Source organism: Vicugna pacos, chromosome 9 (genome assembly GCF_048564905.1).
Source record: "Vicugna pacos chromosome 9, VicPac4, whole genome shotgun sequence".
Lineage (NCBI taxonomy): Eukaryota > Metazoa > Chordata > Mammalia > Artiodactyla > Camelidae > Vicugna > Vicugna pacos.
Window position 1 is genome coordinate 25,891,596 of NC_132995.1, and position 19,521 is coordinate 25,911,116.

At 46.8% G+C, this 19,521-nt stretch overlaps 1 protein-coding gene across 5 annotated transcripts in view; it reads right to left on the reverse strand.

The window, feature by feature from the left end:
• Positions 1-19,521, reverse strand: part of ABCC12 (ATP binding cassette subfamily C member 12) — a 70,210-nt gene that overhangs the window by 34,589 nt on the left and 16,100 nt on the right. For all 5 annotated transcript variants that reach the window (XR_012075576.1, XM_072967301.1, XM_072967302.1 and 2 more), the window contains exons 4-11: positions 18,122-18,269; positions 17,598-17,831; positions 15,100-15,273; positions 14,517-14,664; positions 10,253-10,401; positions 7,731-7,838; positions 4,565-4,840; positions 609-680 (exon numbers count right to left, since the gene is read on the reverse strand). Coding sequence is in view for 4 of the 5 variants with exons in the window: in XM_072967301.1 (XP_072823402.1) it covers positions 609-680; positions 4,565-4,840; positions 7,731-7,838; positions 10,253-10,401; positions 14,517-14,664; positions 15,100-15,273; positions 17,598-17,831; positions 18,122-18,269 (1,309 nt within the window). In the remaining variant the exon portion in view is untranslated. The remainder of the gene's footprint in view (positions 1-608; positions 681-4,564; positions 4,841-7,730; positions 7,839-10,252; positions 10,402-14,516; positions 14,665-15,099; positions 15,274-17,597; positions 17,832-18,121; positions 18,270-19,521) is intronic.

A 19,521-nucleotide genomic window follows, 5' to 3' on the forward strand; every position in this document is an offset into this window, starting at 1 on the left:
GGATGAGAAGACATGTCAATTGGGAACAATTCATTTACTGTGGATACAGTGAACAGCTTGGACACTTTCCTGGGGGCACACGGCTAGAAGCAGCAGACAAGGGACAAGAACCCCAAGGTCTCCCCTCTTCCTACTGCGAGGTGTGCTGTGGTTCTGCATTCAGTCAGCCTCTCCTCCTTCGAGGAAGCCTTGCCTGAGCAGCTGCTGTGGGCAGACACTGGGGACGCGGAGATGGATCTAAAGTCACTGCGAGTCGCAGGCTCCTGGGTCCTTCTCCATCAAGCTGCCTGGCTGGCTCTTCTAATCAGCACAGCCCAAGCATGTCATGGGAAAGCCATGGACTTAATGACCCGTCTTTTCCTTTGACCAGGATGGAGCTCCGGGCAAGGGAGCTGTCGCCACTTAACTCACATCATCAGCAGGTAAACCCGAGGTGCGTGAAAGGCCCAGCCCCGCCTGCCCAGGGGCCTGGAGCTGCCAAGCGCATTGACCTGGAAATCACTGTGAACTGTGTGCATGGCATCCAGTGCGGCTGAGCCCAGGGCCCCAGACACGGCAGGCAGGGAACCACTCCATTGTCACATCCAGGTTCCATCTTCACAGCTTACCTGTCCTAGGAGAGCGGCAATGAGGGAGCTCTTCCCACTGCCAATGTTACCGCAGATTCCCAAGACCTTCCCCTACCAGGGAAACAGAAAAAAGACACGGTCGTTCTCCCGGTTCTTAGAGGGTCACCCCCACACTGTGCTGGCCAAGGCCAGGCAGGGACCGATGGCTCACATCCCAGCCCCAATACACAGCCCGGGCAGATGCAGGAGCCCAAGTCTTAATTAAGCGCTTCCCCCTGTGCAGCGCAGCGGAGCGTCTGGAGGGCTTCTAGGAATCATGTCTGAGCACTGGTGTGAAGCTGCCTTGAGCTGGTCTGGGACACACAGGCCCTGAACATGAGGCTTGTACTGTCTGTGCCCAGACTCCAGGAAAGCACATCTAATGGAAGTTAAAGGCCACACGACCCAGAGGGACAATGAGGATAATGACAGCCTCAAAGCACAGAGGGCAGGGTGCTTTTTAAAAGTCACTTTAAAAGCATCCTTCCGCCATAGCAGCTCGGTCTGAAATGACTGAGTAGCTATGCTGCTCCGCCACGTTGGGTTCACGGATTATTCTACAGTGGCAGGTGTATTCGTTCACTCTAACAAGTGAATGACATTCTAACATTGTAACGAATCGTCGTTAGAGCCTGCTCTGTGCCAGGTGCTGTTCTCAACACCAGCCACAGCACGACACAGCGAGGAGCACAGCAGACACAAGACTGGATCTGTCCTCACGGGGCTTATGTTTCACTTGGGGAGACAGTAAACAAGATTAGTGAGTAAAATACAAAGTATGTCAGATGCACGCCAGGAAATAAAGCAGAGAGGAGATGGGGGTGGAGAGTCTCACTGGAAGAGTGGATGCCTTAGCTTGAGTTCTCGCGCAAGAGGCTCCGAAGCAAGGAACTGAGTGAGAAGAGCTGTTTGGGAGGTGCAGGAGACGCTGGCTGGGGAGAGGGGGATGGTACAGGGGAGGGAAGGCGGCCCGTCATGGGTGTGCTGTTAGCTCAGCTCCCGCAGGAGGCAAAGCAAGCTCGACGCTCCTGGGAAATTCAACGGATCTGGGAAACTGAGTGTGCCTTTATCCTCCCAGTGGCTAAAGGAGTCGGGGTAAATAGCCAACAGTCAGTGTTGGAGAGTTGTTCCCTCAGCTGTTGACATCTTAGCCCTTTGAGGACGGTGGGGAAGGACCCTCGGGCACACAGATGCTCATGTGGCAGTTGGAAGATGATCAGGACACACGGATGGGTCACTGACAAGATCTGCTACAGGTGATGTTCAAGTAAGCCCTGGAGGAGGCGAGGGAGTGAGCTGTGTAGGGGAGCCACTGCAAGCAGACCAGCAGTCCATGCACACTGTGAAGTGGCCACCTGCCCACTCTTGCGTTCAAGCAGATATTGTAATGCTGCTGTTGGAACAGCTAAGAACATTCTCATTAAGACCTGCTCCCAGTGATCCCTTAGAGCAAAGATGCCCAGCATGGGGCCAAATATGGCTCCTTTCCCACCATGAGCTAGGCCGGAAGGGCCCATCGCCTGCCTGCCACCCCTAGCACATGAGGGTTGCGGCCTGTCCCTGGGATAAGTCATTACTGAACACCAGGTGCCACGCTGGGCCCTGGGGATAAAGCAGTGATCAAGGCAGATATAGTCCCTGCCTTACTGTCACTGGAGCTATGGGAAAGTGAAGCTGACCCGTTTTAACTCCACCAAAAGGACCACAAGGAAAGGGGCATTATGGAGACTTTGGGACAAAGAGACCACAGGGATGGATTCAGCCTCATCTGCCTTGTTGGGAATATAGAGTTTTCGTGTTTCAGGAACAAGCCCATCTCCACATAGGGAAAGGCCACGGCCCAAACTTGGTTTTACAACGCAAACTGCCTTTAACTTAAAACTGACTCTCGGAAACATGCCGTGAAATGTGGGGAAATTGTTGTTAGAGAGTCCCTTCAACTTGAGCCTCGCTGAGTGAAACCTCCTGCACATGTTCCATTCTGGGGTCTGAAGGTGTGGGGAAGATTTCCTTCATCTGACTTGTTGGGAACACAGAGTTTTTGTGTTTGGAGAACAAGCCTATCTCCATACAGGGAAAGGCTTTGGACTTTGTTGAGTCCTGTCCACTACTTGTGGCCAGATCTGAGCCTTCCAGATTCACCCTTGTCTTCATCCGGAAATCCACAAGGCCTGCCCCTCTGAGTTTCTGATTGTTCATTTGCTCATTCCAAAAACATTACTGGGAACCTACTCTGTGCCTAGCTCTGGGCTCAGTGTAAAGCCACAACTGTGAACCAGAGGGATATGTGCCCTGACCTCAAGGAGGCTGTAGTCTAATGGAATCATGGTACTCAATTTGGAAAAACATGGATGCCTTGAATTCAGGACATTTAAGGGCAGCACTTAAGCTGGACATGACTGTTAGAGGGAAAGGCCACAACAATAGCTCACCTCCACGGGGACTTATTGATGGCTTAGCATTTGTGTGTGATGTCTCTTTCAGTCCTCACACCCACCTTGTGAAGTGGGCACTATTATTAAAGTATCCATGGAGCAGGTGAAGAAACAAGATTCAAGAAGTTAAACAATACTGTCAAGGTCATGCAGCTGGTGGGTGGCTGGGACCAGAACCCAGGTCCCCCAGGCTCCAGAGGCAGAGCCTTAATCCCCACGACACTATGCTGTCCCTAATGTCTTCACCTGATTTTACAGAACATTGATCATGTCCTTAATGATAAATCAGGAGTCACCAATGTACTGAAAAGGCGGAAGGCAACTGCAGGGCTAACCGGCAGCTTCTTTACAACACGAGAGTCGTTCACTGAGGCCCCTCTGAAGCATCTCTGAAGGCATGGTTGCAGTAACCCGGGTGCTGTTCGTCACAGGCAGGGGAAAGTGTTGAGAAAGCAAGTTGGCTGCATGCAGTGGGACTGAACCGAGAGCCGAGCTCGACTGCACTCAGCCGACTGAATGTCTCTTCCAGTGAATATGTGCAGACAGCCTTGTTAGCTACAAGAGGCACCGCTCTACACCAGCTCTTGAGCTTAGCATCACATTAACACACAAGCACCTCTCCTCCTGTAGTGCTCACTCGCATGGGGAAAGGGTGAGTCAACAAGATGGGAGATTAAAATATTAGGCACAAGATGAATGCTGAACCCTCTGCAACAAAATCAACACCACCACCCCCAGAAAGCTGCTGCCGAGTCCCCAGGGCAAGAAAACCACGTGCAAGAGAGGGTCAAACGTTCCCCAAAGGCAGGGCTTCTCTAAGACTCTGTCCTCTGATCCCCGATCCTGAGGGGAGGGGAGCAGCCAGCAGACGTGGCTGGCTTCCTTCGCTGGGCTGCTTGCTGCTCCTGTTTTGCTGTTTATAAGAGCAGCGTCTCATGGCGGTCAGGAGCACAGAGTCTGGGGCCGGGCGCCCTGGGTGTGAAACCCTCTTCTGCTACTTGCGAGCTGTGCAGCTTGGGTGAGTTATTTAACCTCCAGGTTCCTCAAGCATAAGGTGGGGTAACTATAGTACCCCCCCCATACAGTTATCAGGGTGGTTAGATGAATTAATTAGGGGCCTGGAAAATGGAAAGTGTTCATCGTTGTCAGCTATTATAATCCATCACAGGACTCTGATGTGAAACTAAGAACCAATCTGAAAAGATGTATGAAAGCTAGCCAGTTTGGGTCCAGCCACCTGAAACGGAATGTCCATGCAGCGCCACACCTGGCTCTCAGCTGCCCTGGAATTTGAAGATCAGCACTAGTACAACCCCTGAGACAACCACATTCTCTCAGCTTGAAGACAGGTCTCCATTGCTCATGCACAGGGTTTGACAATTTGGAGAGAAAAGCAGCCTGGTGAGAGACAACCCGCCACCACCTCCTGCTCAAACTGAGTTACATTGAGCCTTGAGAAAGCCGTGGCTGGGGGACACAAGGAGGAAGGATGGAGGCTGCACCTTCGGGACACGTACCCACCTTTCTCACCACAAAGCTTATATTGTGCAGAACCGATTTGGGGCTGCCATGTTGCTCCTCTGGGTCAGTGACTCCCTGGGCTGATGGACTCAAACTGTATGCTTCTGGCCTTTGTTTCTGGAGAAAATTCTTTTTCTGATTCTGCACTTTGTTTAGATCACTTTTCCTGCTGGCTTCTTGCTCCCACGTCAAGGTGGCATTTGCTAAAAGCAAGACAGTATCTGGGTCTTCTGGTTGGGTGACGTAAGATGGGGGGCTTTTAGCAATGAGAATTTTCTAAGATTAAAGAAACAAAATTAACTGGGCAGACGTCATCCATTTGCAAGAATCGTCCCAATATATCCTCTAACGACCCAAAATGAAACTCTCGGCAATTTTACCCGAGACACCTAGGAAAGATGTTCTGAAGATATTTCCCCAGGAGAAGCTGCAGCAAAAATAGTGTACTTGCTCGTACTATCTAGGGCAGATGCCTCCTTAACCACAGGATCTATCTGGGTCACCCGCATTGGAGAATGCTGGTCCCGGCTACATTTCACCCTCACGTGCTGTGGTGTCAGTTATAACTTCTCCTTTTTCATTTCTGATTATTGATTCTCTCTTTTTTTCTTGAGGAATCTGGCTAAAGGCTTATTAATTTTGTTTACCTTTCCAAAAATCAGCTCTTAGTTTCCTTGATCTTTTCTATTGTTTTCTTTCTTAGTCTCTATTTCATTTACTTCTGCTCTGATCTTTATGATTTTTTTTCCTTCTATTAACTTTGGGTTTTGTCTGTTCTTCTTTTTCTAGTTTTTTTAAGTGTCAAGTTAGGTTGTTTATTTGCAACTTTTTTGTTTGTTTGTTTCCTGAGGCAAGCTTGTATCACTATAAACTTCCCTCTTCAAAATGCTTTTACTTTTGCTGTGCCCCATACATTTTGGATCGTTGCGTTTTCATTTTCACTTATCTCCAGGTATTTTTAAATTTCTTCTTTGATTTCTGCAGTGATCCATTGTTACTCAGTAGCATACTGTTTCGCCTCCATGTGTTTGAGGTTTTTTTTACAGTTTTTATCTTGTAGTTGATTTCTAATCTCATACCCTTGTGGTCAAAAAAGATGATATGATTTCAATTTTTAAAAATTTATTGAGGTTTGTTTTGTAGCCTACTATGTGATCTATCATGGAGGTTGTTCCACGCGCACTTGGAAAGAATGTATATTCTGCTGCTTTTGGATGAAACATTATATGTTTATACACACACACACACACAAACATACATACATAAAATCATCTGGTTTAATGTGACATTTAAGGCCTGTGTTTCCTTATTCACTTTCTGTCTGGGTGGTCGGTCCATTGATATAAGTGGGATGTTAACATCCCCCACTATTATTGTGTTACTGACAATTTCTCCCTTTAAATCTGTTAATATTTGCTTTATGTATTTAAATGCTTCTATGTTGGGTGTATATGTATTTATAGTTGTTATATCTTCTTTGATTGATACCTTGATCACTCTGTAATGCCCTTTGTCTCTTATAACAGTTCTGTTTTAAAGTCTATTTTGTCTGATATAAGTATTGCTACCCCACCCTTTTTTTGATTTACATTTGCATAGGATGGCTTTTTCCATGACCTCACTTTCAGTCTGTGTGTGTCTTTAGATCTGAAGTGAGTCTCTTGTAGGCTGCATATATGTGGGTCTTGTTTTTGTATTCATTTATTCGCTCCATGTCTTTTGGTTGGAGCATTTAGTCCATTTACATTTAAAGTAACTATGGGTAGTTATGTACTTATTGCCATTTTGTTAATTGTTTGGGGATCGGTTTTGCAGTTGTTTTTGCTCCTTTCTTCTTTCACTCTCTTCCTTTGTGATTTGATGACTCTCTTTAGTGTTATGTATGGACTCCGTTCACTTTGTGTATGTATCTATTACAGATGTTTGGTTTGTGGTTACCATGAGGTTTATATATAGCAATCTCTATATTTATATGTGATTATTTTAAGTTGCTGATGTCTTAATTTCAAATGCATCTTAACAACCCTGCAGCTTTATTCTCCTCCCTTCATGATTCTTGAAAATATATTTTACATCTATTTGTTCTGTGTATCCTTTAACTGTTTATTGTGGATATAGATGATTTTACCACTTTCGTCTTTTTTAATCTTCCTACTAACTTTGTACATGGTTGATTTACTACCTTTACCCTTTATTGTACATTTGCCCTTGCCAATGAGTTTTCTTCCTTTTGTAATTTTCATGTTTCTAGTTGTGGCCTTTTCTTTTTCACTTAGAGAAGTACCTTTAATCTTTTTTGTTACACTGGTTTGATGGTTTTAGCTTTTGCTTGTCTATAAAACTTTTTTAAAAAAATTTTTAAGCAGGGGAGGTAATTAGGTAATGCATGAACCCAGGACTTCATGCATGCTAAGCATGTGCTCTACCACTTGAGCTATACCCTCTCCCCTTGTAAAACTTTTTATCTCCCCATCAAATCTGAATTAGAGCCTTGCTGTGTAGAGTATTCCTGCTTATAGATTTTTCCCTTTCATCACTCTAAATATATTGTGCCACTCCCTTTAGCCTGAGGAGTTTCTGCTGAAAAGTCAGCCGATAGCCTTATGGGAGTTCCCTCGTATGTAACTTGTTGTTTTTGATATTCTCTCTTTGTCTTTAATTTTTGCCGTTTTAATTACATTGTGCCTTGGTGCAGTCCTCCAGATGATCCTGTTTGGGACTCACACAATAAATCTTTGATGAATGAATAAATGAATAAAGTGACTAAATGAGTGTATAAACGTGGCACCCCCACCATTTTCCTCATCACTTCTATCACCACACCCATCCTGGGACAAACTAGGTAAGCAAAGGGGGGATGGCTCCGTGCAGACCAAACCAAACCCCACTCCTGGACCAACTTAAGATTGGAGAAACAGTTGACGATCAGGAACATCCTCTTCCTGAGTGGAGATTCCATCTCATTTTTACTAAAAGAGCAGACCATCTAATAACACTCTGCCTGTATCCTGCTTTATGTAGCAACACTGAACAGAGGGCCTGCTCCCAACATTCACCAAACCAGTGACCCACACCTCCAATAGGTTGACACAGCCTCCCCTTATCTGAGAATTTTCCCACCCCAAAAGGAGATCTCTCTTCCCTACTCACCCAGTGTTAGTTATACCTTCATCCTCGTTAGAGAGACATTGGCTTCGGCCGCTGCTTTGACCGAGAAAGGCAAGATTGCAATTGAAAACTTCATTACATTAAACATGGCAATCACACTAAATGCCTGAAGAACAAAAGAAAGGTATAGAGTTTAGGATGGGATGTTGTCTTAACTTTGAACCATTAAATCCATGGGGATTAAACTTGCTGAGATGAGAAACAGTAGCACAGTTGGGATTCTCTGAGGAACAATTTTCTCATTTCATGGCTCAGAAATCATGGGTTGGCAAATTAAAGATATCAACATCTTAATCTGTTTTGCCTTTGGACTTTCACCAAAATGGTAGGAAATTTAGCCCCCTGTTCTGTCAATCAAGAGGGGATAAGGTCCGAAGAAGGCCTCAAATTGAGTGCATTTGGAAATCTCCATCCATACCACACCCTTATTTGGTTGAGATCATTTGCTCAAACCCTGTGTAGATTACCCTAAATCATCCTCTTCTCTCCATTGTTTCAGAGGCATCTGATCCTTCAGAGACAGAGTAACCTTCTCCACAACACACACAGCCCAGGGTTACAGATGGAAGCTCCCAGGAAGGACATGCCTGGCCCAGGCTGGCTGCTGGTTCTCCTGCCCCCAGGGTCTGGCCTCCATGCCCTGCCTCCACACACACACAAAGGACTGATTTGAGAGCCTTTGTCCCACTGCCATTTCCAAAAAATCACACCCCGCCCCCACACATTCCCTAGGGCCTGCCCCACTGAGCCAGGCCTGATGGGTGCCTAATATCATGTAGCCTCAATGAAGACAAGTTTCCTCACTCTGTGGATACCCCAGGGGGGGATGATCTCGTCTCTCAAATTTTATCTTCTTATCTGTCCAACTTTTAATTAGCGGCCTCTCCCTAGTTACCTGTGTAAGAAATTAATAACACAATTTCCATTGACAAATCCAGAGTGACCCTTCCTGCTGTTGAATGGGCCCCATGGACAGGGCCCCAGGCTTCAACTAATCCAAGTTACTTCATTAAGAGGATGATGAAGGATGCTCCTTTCATCACTTCTGGTCCTAAATAGATCCCCAAAGAGACCTCAGCTCCTCCAGCCCCCAAAGCACTATCCTGGCTCAGGAAACTCAGGCCTTGGTTGGCAGAACACCTGGGGTTGCCTGAAGAGACAGTGCCTCAGGGCTGACCTCCTACTGACGTGGCTCTGGCAGAAGAGGAGACCGCGAGGGATGCTGAGGCTAATGAAACACAAGCCTTGCAGTCAGGGAATTTGTTCTTGGTCTAGATTTCTTCTAAATCATCATCTTAGAAAATATTAACCATGTGCATTCAGTTTGGTTTCAAATTAACTTGCTTGGTGTGTTCTGGGGAAAAATTTTTGTTTTGGGTTTGGGATCATGGACGGCAGTCATGGAAATTGGGGAGCATCTGTTCAGGATTCAGTGCCTCGATCATTACCATTCATTCTGGCTTTGGGTTCGTGGCTTGGTTGAAGCCCCTAGAGTGTGAGAGAGTAAACTGTGTATGAAGAAACTAAGAAAATAATAGTACCTCGCAAAGAAACACGGGGCAGTAACAGGATTGACAGCCCCACAAAGGATGCCCCAGAAGAACATCCTGCCTTCTCAAACTTCTCCCCACTCCCCTCCAGGTCCCTGATATTTGGTGTAATTCCTCTCCTGTGAGCATCCTTCTCCCCTTGTTTGTTTCATCCTCTCTTTGTCTCATTTTTTTCTTGCCTTTGTTGTCTTTCCTCCAACCACTTACCCTCAGACACTGGTTTAATATCTGAGCTGTTTGCTTTATTTCAGTCAGGGGCCATTACCCCTCTAACTCAGGTTTCTGTAAAAAACCTGAGCACCTCATGTTCCTCCCAAGTCTCCCTCTGAGTCTTTCAACCCCAAAATGCCTGGCCTGGGTGAGCATCAGGCTAATGAAAACAGCAAACACTTACGCAGCACTTACTGCGTACCAGGCGCTGTCCCATGTACTCTGTGTAAAAGACCTTCTTCAGTCCCCACAACCACAGGGACTGTCATCACCCCATTTACAGATAATAAAACCTAGGCAAGAGAGGTTCACTGAATTTGCCATAAGTCATCACTAGCCAGTAGTGGAATCAGGACTTAAACAAGGGGGACTCTGATCCAGGCACCACACTGCCTCTCCCAGCGCTGACAACTCCTCCCACCCAGAGAATGTCCACAGGCTCTCCTCTATATGAATAAACATGAATAAAATAGCCAAGAGCTCCTTTGGTATCAGTTTGGTTTTCCAAATTTAAATTGTGTTCCAACGTTCACTACCACCCCGGCCCTGCTGTAGATGGGATAGGAAATGGTGCCAAGCTCTTGTTGGCTCCCTGTTATCCCAAGTACTGGTGCTAAAAGTTGGGGTGGAACTCAGGCATTGCCCGGCCCACTGTGCACAGGTGTTCTGAGGCCAGTGCTGGGCAGAGGAGGGGAGGAGCTTCCCACCTGGTAAGGCCAGAGCTGGGTGCAGGGCAGGCGAGTGCTGGAGAACTGCTTACCACTGGAGCGGTTAGCTTGCGTCTCAGGAGGATGTGGCAGGTGAATGTCAGCACAATGGCTATGGTGGATGCAATGGGGGCCAGCGCTGAGTTTCCACTTTGGACAAATCCAGCTTTTTCCAGTAATTTCCTTTCCCTCTTCCTTATACCTGTGAAATAGAAACAGCCCACACTGGTCTTATTTTGCATGACAAGTACGTACCAACATTAAAAAAAAAAAAAGGTATTTTCAATGGAATATTACTCAGCCATAAAAAAGAATGAAATATTCACAGCAACATGGCTGGACCTAGAGATTACTAAGTGAAGTAAGTCAGATAGAGAAAGACAAATATTATATCACTTATATATGGAATCTAAAAAATAGTACAAATTAATCTACACAAAACAGAAACAGACTCACGAACATAGAAAACAAACTTATGGTTACCAAAGGGGAAGGCGAGGGAAGGACAAATTAGGAGTTTGGGATTACAAATACACACTATTATATTATATATAGTAATAAAATAGATAAACAACAAGGACTTACTGTATAGCACAGGGAACTATATTCAATTTCTTATAATAACATTTAATGGAAAAGAATTTGGAAAAAAAAGTATGTATATGTACAACTGAATCACTTTGCTGTACCTGAAACTACCATTGTATATCAACTACACTTCAATTAAAAAAAATCTTGATTAGAAAAGTAGATAAGCAACAAAGATTTACTATATAACACAGGGAACTATGTTCAATATCTCATAATAAACTATAATGGAAAAGAATCTCCAAAGAATATATATATGAATCACTCTGCTATACATCTGAAACTAACACAATATTGTAAATCAACTGAACTTCAATTAAAAACACAAGAAACATATTACTCCTGCCAGATCCTCCTTCAAATGAGTGCTAAGGGCCCCTGTTGTGAAGTTTAAATGAGAGGACGCACAGACAGCCCCGAGCAGTATGCCAGCATGTACTGGGGGCTCAGGGCACATCAACTGCCGTGGTTGGGTGGTTTCCAAGGTGCCTTCTGATCTGATTCTCTGTGTCCAGAGTCATACTCTCAGATGCCCACAGGGGTCAAGCAAGTCATGTAAATGAAGGGACGGGGCAGAGAGCAAGACCAGAGTGAGGATGTCCTAGGGCCTCAACGGTTCTCAAGTCTGAGATCTGGAATTTTGTGGGCCATCTCCCTACTTTTAAACATTGGGAACTAATTGGAAAAGTTAAAGTACTGTAGGGGTCAAACAAAACACATATGGCAGCCTGAATGCTGCCAGATTGAGGCCCCTGCCCTGCATCTCAGGAACAGCAACAAAAACCCGTAAGTCCATATGAGGCCCCTGACTCTGCACCGCTCACAAATAAAATTCAGGCTTCCCTCCCCTGGTGTTTAAAGTCCTCAACGGCAATTCCAGCTTCCTCCACAAAAACCCTGCCACATTAGCAACATGGCACCATAGCCGTTCTCACTGAGTGCTGACTTCGCCCAGCTGTCCCGCTGAGCACTGCATTCTCTCATCAGACTGCTCTCACCACTGCGTGACAAGGGAGAAGCTATCGCTATGCCCTTTTGACAGCAGAGGAAGGTCTTACCGGGTTAAGTGACTTGCCTCTTAGGTGGTTGAGGCAGAATTAGAACCCGGTTCTACTGGGATCCAGAGCTTGCTCTCCACATGCCCTTCCCCTCGAGAACATTGGTCACCCCCTACTCCCCCAGCACAGCCCACATCTTCACCTCTAGGCCTTGGCTCCTGCCCCTTGGGGGCTTCCCCAGCTCTGGGTCCACATCCCTGTTATCTTCCAGGGCCTGTCTAAAATGCCACCTCTGCCAGGAGGCTGTTCCTGATTTCTCACCCCTGGGGAGTGCCTCTCAGTTTCTCCTGGGGCAGTTTCTCCACTTTATCCTGTAATTAGTTCATGTGTTCACTCACTCACTCCATCTTAATCTGATGCCTAGTATACTTCAGGTGCTCTGCTTGGTGCCGGGGAATACAAGTATAAACAGGGCCTCAGCTCTTCCAGTAGGGGCGCTAGACAATAAAGAAATGGACAAACCAGTAAATAAGATCATTACAAGTTGTGCTGGGACAGAAATGAACAGGGTGAAGTGATTAGGAGTGGGACGTGGACCTGCCTGGGACTGTGGTCAAGAAGGCCTCCTGAGTGGGTGACATTGGCTTTAGGAGACCTGAAGTGAAGACAAAGTCACCATGAGCATCTAGCAGAAGACATTCCGGCCAGAGGGACCAGCAAGTGCACAGATCCCAGGGCGTGAATGAGCGTGGATGCTGTTCTAAAAGCAGGTCTGTAGGGCTCAGGGGTGAGGACAGGAGGTGACGGGTCGGCAAGGACAGCAGGGGTCACACTGCGTAGATCTAAGAGACCATAGGGAGGAATCTGGATTTCATTCACAAGTCCTAAATTTGAATAATTTAAGTGTAACAAGAAGCCAGGGGGAGGAAAAGGATCTGATAGACGTTTTTAAAAGGTCATTCTGGCTGCTGAGTGCATGGTGGATTTTAGGGGGAAGCGGGAAAGCATGGGTTGCATGCAGAAGTTCTTGCCATGGTCCAGCAGGGAGACGATACTGGCTTGGACTGGGTGGCAGTAGAATGAAGGGAAGCAGACAGATTTTAGATGTATTTTAGAAGGAGTGCCAACAAACTTATAGCTGTTTTTGAGCTTAGTTAACTCAGCGTCCCTTACTTTTAAAAATTGGGACCCTTTTACTCATTATTTTGTGTGGTTCCCATTTCCTTGTGAGACAGGAAGTGGGCAGGGCACAGCCATTCAAGGAATGATAAAGCAATTAACATCAAAATGGTGGAAGATTCAACCCCCATAGACCTTGAGTCTCAAGATTTGACCTTAGCAGAGCTTGAGTTTCATTATACGCCCACTGTAATATATTAACATGGTAAATAACATGCCCATGGCAGTCCCAAGGCTAGCCGCAAAAGGTCAGAGTGGGAAATGGCTAGCTTCCTGGGAATCCCAGCTCCTTCCCCAGGCTAGTTACACTGGTCCTTCCACTTATTAGCATATGAAGCCACCAAGCCTGGAAGAACTGGCAGCACCTCTCTCTCTCCCACCTCTTCAGAGAAGTCCCACACCCTGTCTGTGGAGTGTGTACCTACTTTTACTCTAATCTGAGCACCCAACCCCCTCACCTCGTGGCCTTTCTCTTGCCTTTCCATGTATCTCTCTAAATAAATCTACTTTTACTCAACTGTGGCTCGCTCTTGAATTCTTTCCTGTGCGAAGCCAAGGACCCACACTTGGTGGGACCTGTCCCAGGGGCTCAAACGAAGCCTGGGACACAGCCCTCCTCACGCCCCGCATCTGTTTTTCCTGCATCACTTGCACATAGTAAGAACTCGGTGCACACTTATTGAATTAAACTGGCTTGAATTCATCTGAGTTGAGTTAAATCGAATTAAGTCAAATAGAATCATATGTAATCCCATCAAATCAACTGTACTGAAGTGACTTCACTCCATGAGGAAGTATTTCTGGGTCTCCGAAGAGGGCTGCCAGTGTCCCAACCTAGGCTACCTCCTTTGGCAAGCTCAGAAGAAGAATCTCTAAAGCCACTTCCTCCAACGTGGGTGCACAGCTTCGGACCCAATTACATGCTGGTCTGAAAGTGTAATTGTAGATCCAGAGAGTCAGTTGTAACAGTGGTTCAGGTCATTAGCCGGCCAACCACCTGAGTCTATGTCAGCAATTATGTAAATGCTCCTGCAATTAGATTTGCATTTTTATTTGATTGAAATAGCTTTAATATCATCTTTAAATAAAAGAGAAAAACAGCTATATACGCATTCTTGTATCTGCCCAAAGCATGTCAAGTCAGTGGGACATCCCATCATGACAAGGCTGCTGCAGGCCAGAAGGGGATTTATGTGTGAATGTGAGCATGTGCGCGTGTCCACACAGACATCTGCCTAGTCAAGGAAATAGCTTGAGACGGCTCTTTTCCTGCTCATAATGCTTCAATGGGTTATTTTTGTGATGGTAACTGGACACTACAAGCATTCATCAGCTTCAGTAAGGCAAAATCGTATGTCACTCACCTGCTGGGTTCACCAGAGCAGATGTCTGGGTCTATTATAAAATCTCTGTAATCCTTTGAAAATCCTGCAGACCAGTTCTGGGGTCCCTTCAGCCCACTTCTGAAATGCCTGGTCCCAGGAACCTTAAGAACTGCTTAGAAAGCACATTTTACGAGGTAAGTGGTTCTTTAAGCACCTGCTCAGCCTACCTCGAATGGTGTTGGTAAAAGATTTCTCCCAGGCGTACATTTTAATCAGTTTGATGCAGGTCAGAAACTCATTCATTGTCTGAACTCGCTTGTCTGTCACCGAAATTGCTGATCTTCGGAAAACTGAATTGAGCTTAGCCATAAACATCTGAAATCAAGGTACAAACACTGTTCAGAGAGAACTGCTGAGTTGCATTTGGCCTAAAAATCCAGGGATTGGTGTATAAGTTCCAGGAAAAGTTCTAAAGGGAGTTGGCCCGAGATTCTCAGCCAAATCTTTCCCCTGAGTCATGGCCACGGTGCTCTGGGGGACACCCCTGGGGACTGGGCAGGTGATACAAATGCATGTATCACCAGGAGGCAAGGAAGTGCTGGGGACTTTGACAAATTGAAGAAGCATGGCCCCCCTCCCCCAGGGCATTCCAATTCAAGTATTTTTTAAAAAATCTATGCTGGGCCAACAAAGAAAGCAAGTCTGTGAGCACAAAGGCTTCCGGGCTACGCCCCGGGAACAAAGCCTTCTGTCCGCTTTGGTGAGAGCGTGTGTGACAGACAGGCGTCAATTGCAAAGGCCAGCCATTACCTGGATGGGGATGAATATCACATACACGGCTATCCCGATGAGAGCTGTGGGCCCCAGGATGAAAAAGGCATAGACGGCGCAGACAGCCATTAGGATAGGGATGGTGGCTGGCAGGGGACAGAACAAGGCAGCTTCAAACAAGGAATAACTGTCACTTGATAGTACATTGAGCACCTGGAATGAAAGCACACGGGTTCAGGCTTTGGAAGGGCCACCCAAGCATTTCCTCCACTGAAGGCTTTCAGAGTGGCTGAGGGGTCAGAGGAAGGAAGAGAAAAACTGTCTTCAAGGGGGACGGGGGTGTCAAGTGAAATAAATGCGCAGCCTAGAAGTTGAGAGTTACGTCTTATTTGGCTGGAGGACTCGAGCTGGGATGACAGCCTCTCAGATCGCTCTGAGAAACTGCTCCCAAGAGGTAGGGGAGGAGCTGGGATATATAGGAGCTTTACAAAAAAGACCAGGTAGTTGGAACAATAAAAGATTGCTTGTTATCTAAAGAAAACCAGGCAGCTCAAGTTAAAGAATTTAGCACTCTTCTATGTATAGGAGGGAGCAGATATTTGGGCTCATTGAATTCATTCCTTTGACAAGCACCTACTATCTAGGGCCAGTATCCTGTCCTTTCTTGTTCCGAGTCCCCTCAGAGGGCACCATTGTGAGTGGCTGCAGAACCTGGGCTGCAGGCTTATCCTCGCTGGTGGGTGGCGGCAGCAGCTGATGACTTGATGGCTTCAGCATTCTTTGTTTACTGATATGACTAACAATATTTTTCATTCACAGGGGTCATCTAAGAACCAACATGGTGAGTTTTCCGGGGCCTCATTCTGGGATGACTTTGGAGAGGCTGGTCTTTTAGAACTGAGAATCCAGATGAGGGAAGGCTTAAAGAGCAGTATTAACCACCTTAGGAGCGTGCTGGCGAGGTTGACAGCGGCTCACCCTGTATCTCTCTCTCCTTTCTCCTTATTAGCTCAACTCTGCTTAATCAGGGCAGCTGTGTGCCCAGCTAAAAAAGACCACATTTCCCAGCCTCGTTTGTGGAAGGACCATGACCACGTGACTACGTGAAGGGCAATGAGATAGAAGCCAAGGTGTTGACTGGAACTCTGGGGATGAATTCTTAAAGGGAACCCACTCAATGTGGAAGACATAGCCCTTTTGTTCTTGTCTCCTTCCTCCTCCCACCTATCTGAAACATGGGTGGGAACACTAGACCCCTAGCCTCCATCCTGAACCATTATGGGAGCATGTGCTAGGGTAGTGATGAAGAAAGAGAGAAAGTTCTGGAAGTCCTCATGAAGGAGGAATAATAAAATGGCCACATTTAGGCTAACAGATTGCTTATTCTTATGCTTGCCCTTAGAACGGTCAACAAACCTGACCGACCAGTTGCTACTTACAGCTCTAGGCCTAATGCTAAAACTAAAGCTATTGATCTAACTGTTTCTACTTTATTCCAGTAACTGAAAGTAATAATCATGCTCAGTCTCTGAGTCATTTCTCCAAGGAGGAGGTCGCAGGACTGTAACCTTACAAAATAGCCTGAATTACTGAGAAGACCACGCCTTGAGTGCTTACGAGATAAAGAGATGTAACTGCTAGCCTCTACACAATTGCCCTGGAGGCATCGTGACGCCATTCTAAGTCTTCTGATGAGAAAATGATCCTGTTGATTGTTACTGAAGCATCATTGTTTGAGCTATGGCTGTATAACCACCCCACCCCAACCCCAAGGTGAGTTCCCAGTTTTGAAGGCACTAGCCTGCTATGAGTCCCCTTTGCCTGGCAAAGTAACAAAGCTGCCTCTTTTCTTCTAAGCTCCAAGACCCGGTCTCTGAGTTATATGGCTCATCAGGGATGGGGCCGATCTTTCAGCAACACCCACTTCAGCCCTGGATCTCCCTCTTTCAGACTTCTTTTACAGAATGAAATAACTGCATCTGGTTTAACCCACTGTTATTTGGGGTTTTCTGCTGCGTGCAACTGAACCTAACCGTAATTGATACAGATGCTTTGAGCAAACTGGAAGACCAGCTGTGAGAAAGAAGCAAGCCTTCTCCCTTATCTCACACCACCTAGGGTTCCCTTGGCCAGGGAAGTGTTCTTGTGTAAAGGGTGAAGAATTTACCGCTAAAAGTTAAGGGCTTAAGAAAATGTCAGCTCTGAAGTCCAAATGGCATGGTCTTTATTATGACCTTGGCATCCCGAACACTACACAGTTAGAGTGATCAGACCCATTAGTCAATCAATCTTAAATGCCCGCATGTGCTTCATACCGCTCCGTACTGCTCCAGCTTGAATGGAGCCCTCCTTTCTCTGAATTCTTCCTGTGCTTTGAGTCTCCCACCACCTCCTTTAGCAGCGAGGTGGGGCGTGATGGGCAGGACATTGACAGACAAAACTGAGGCAGGTGCTCCATTCAGGAAGCACATCTCATGCATATTCAGGAAACCTGAGGCTTAGTTTTCTAAAATTGGGCTCCTTCTGGCCCAGCTTACCTCACCAACTGACACGTGCGTCAGCGTCTTGAAGGACACCAGGTTTTCGAAAACCAGGGTGGAGACAGCCACCTTCAACCGGATCGCCGTGCGATAATTGATGGCCCAGGCAAGGGCCCAAAAGAGGACTTTGGTAAACTCAGTGGTGAAAAGGGCCACGCACAGGCCGACGCCAACCCAGACCTTCCTGGAGATGCTCTCAGTCTGCTGGAGGATTTGGTGAATGAGAACCGTCTGTAAAACAGCACCATGGAGAGAGAGGAGAGGGCCACTGGGGGCTGAGGTTGGTGTAGGCGGCCTCGGATAATGTCAGCAAGCTGACTTTATGAGGCAAACTTTTTAATTAATTTCAGGGGCTGCCGCTGTGCTCGGCAAAGATTAGCTTTATGAAAATTCGCCCCTAAGGAACTCAAGGATAATGACAATGTACTAAACCCACCAGCTCGTAGAGAAAGTAACTAATGACATTCTTTGCCAGTCTGGGGACCCGGGAGACAAGGCAGAGGAAGGGCTGCCCCACTCACCGGCCCTATGGCCGCCATGGTAATGCAGAGGATGTTGGCCACGATATCCATCAAAACACGCGTCCTCTGGAATTTCCAGACCACGCGGCCCAGAGAGGCTTTCTCAGGACCCACCTTTTCTACCTCTTCATCCCAAAGGACTTGAAGTCTGTGATAGAAGAACAGGAAGAAGGAAAGGGACTTAACATCTCCATGTGCTATTTGAATCTACTCTGATGGACAAACCTTTGCAAGAATGCTTAGCACAGCCCCTGTGCCTAGGAGTGGTGGCTTCAGATGAACAGCATGGGTTCTCCCTTCTTCTTCTGCAGGGTGGATGGGACATGGGAGAAGCAGCAGGCAAAGCCTGGACACAGCACCAGCTGGTATCTGGCACCAGGCACTTTCCAGGCCCTCATTTCCTCCTCCTCCTGCCCAGAATACCAGTTGTGTTAAAAAGATGGAGGCAACAGAAGAACCAAGAGAAAAATCTTCCCCAAGGCAGGGAGGAGTTTGTCAATTTCAAAGGTCTGAAAAGAGACCAGTGCGACAAGAATGTGGTGACCCAAGAGAGGGGCTGGCCTGACACCAGAAGGTGAGGCAGGGCCAGACCCCATGGGACCTCACAGTCCTCGGGAAGGAGTTGAGATTTCATTCCGAGTGCAAAGGAAGCCACTGCAGGTTTTTCAGCCGATGCAGCAATATCATTGTATATATCTAAAAGGACATCTGGCTGCTGTGAGAGCAGTGGATTCTGGGGGTGGGGAGCAAGACAAAGCAAGGAGGACACAGCAGGAGATGGTCACCATCCAGGTGGGAAGTGTCAGTGACTTGACACTGGGTTTAAGGAAAGGTGGACAGGGGGAGACCACAGGACTTACTGATGAATCAGCTGTGGGAGAAAAGGAGAAGGGGGATTAGGGATCCCAGTTTTCTGGCTTGGCCAACTGTGGGAATGGAGGTTGCAGAGACGGGAGAAAAGGAAGAGGAAACGTCACCCCGTGGGGCTAAGGATCAAGTGCAGCTTTAGATATGAGATGCTAGTGACTCATCCCAGTTCAGCTGTCCAGTTGGATGTTGGGTGTATGAACTCGGAGGCATGGGCTGAAGGTAGCCTGTTACTAAGGTTGTCAGTGTGTGTTTGGTGTATAAGCCTTCGGAGTGGATATGATCACCTGGGAGCAGAACATAGTCTGAAAGGAACGGGGATCTAAGATGATGTGGGGTAGATGGAAGGAAACATTAAAAACAGACAGAGGTAGAAGGAAAACTCAGCGCTCCACAAGCACTGGTCCAGCCCCGAGCTCCCTGTGCTCCCTGGAAACTGTCTCCAGACTGTAGATTTTGGAAAACCCCACTGCCTGAGATTTCTGCAGGGCATAGATGAAGGGAAGCACAATTGCAGAAGCAATTGCAAGGCC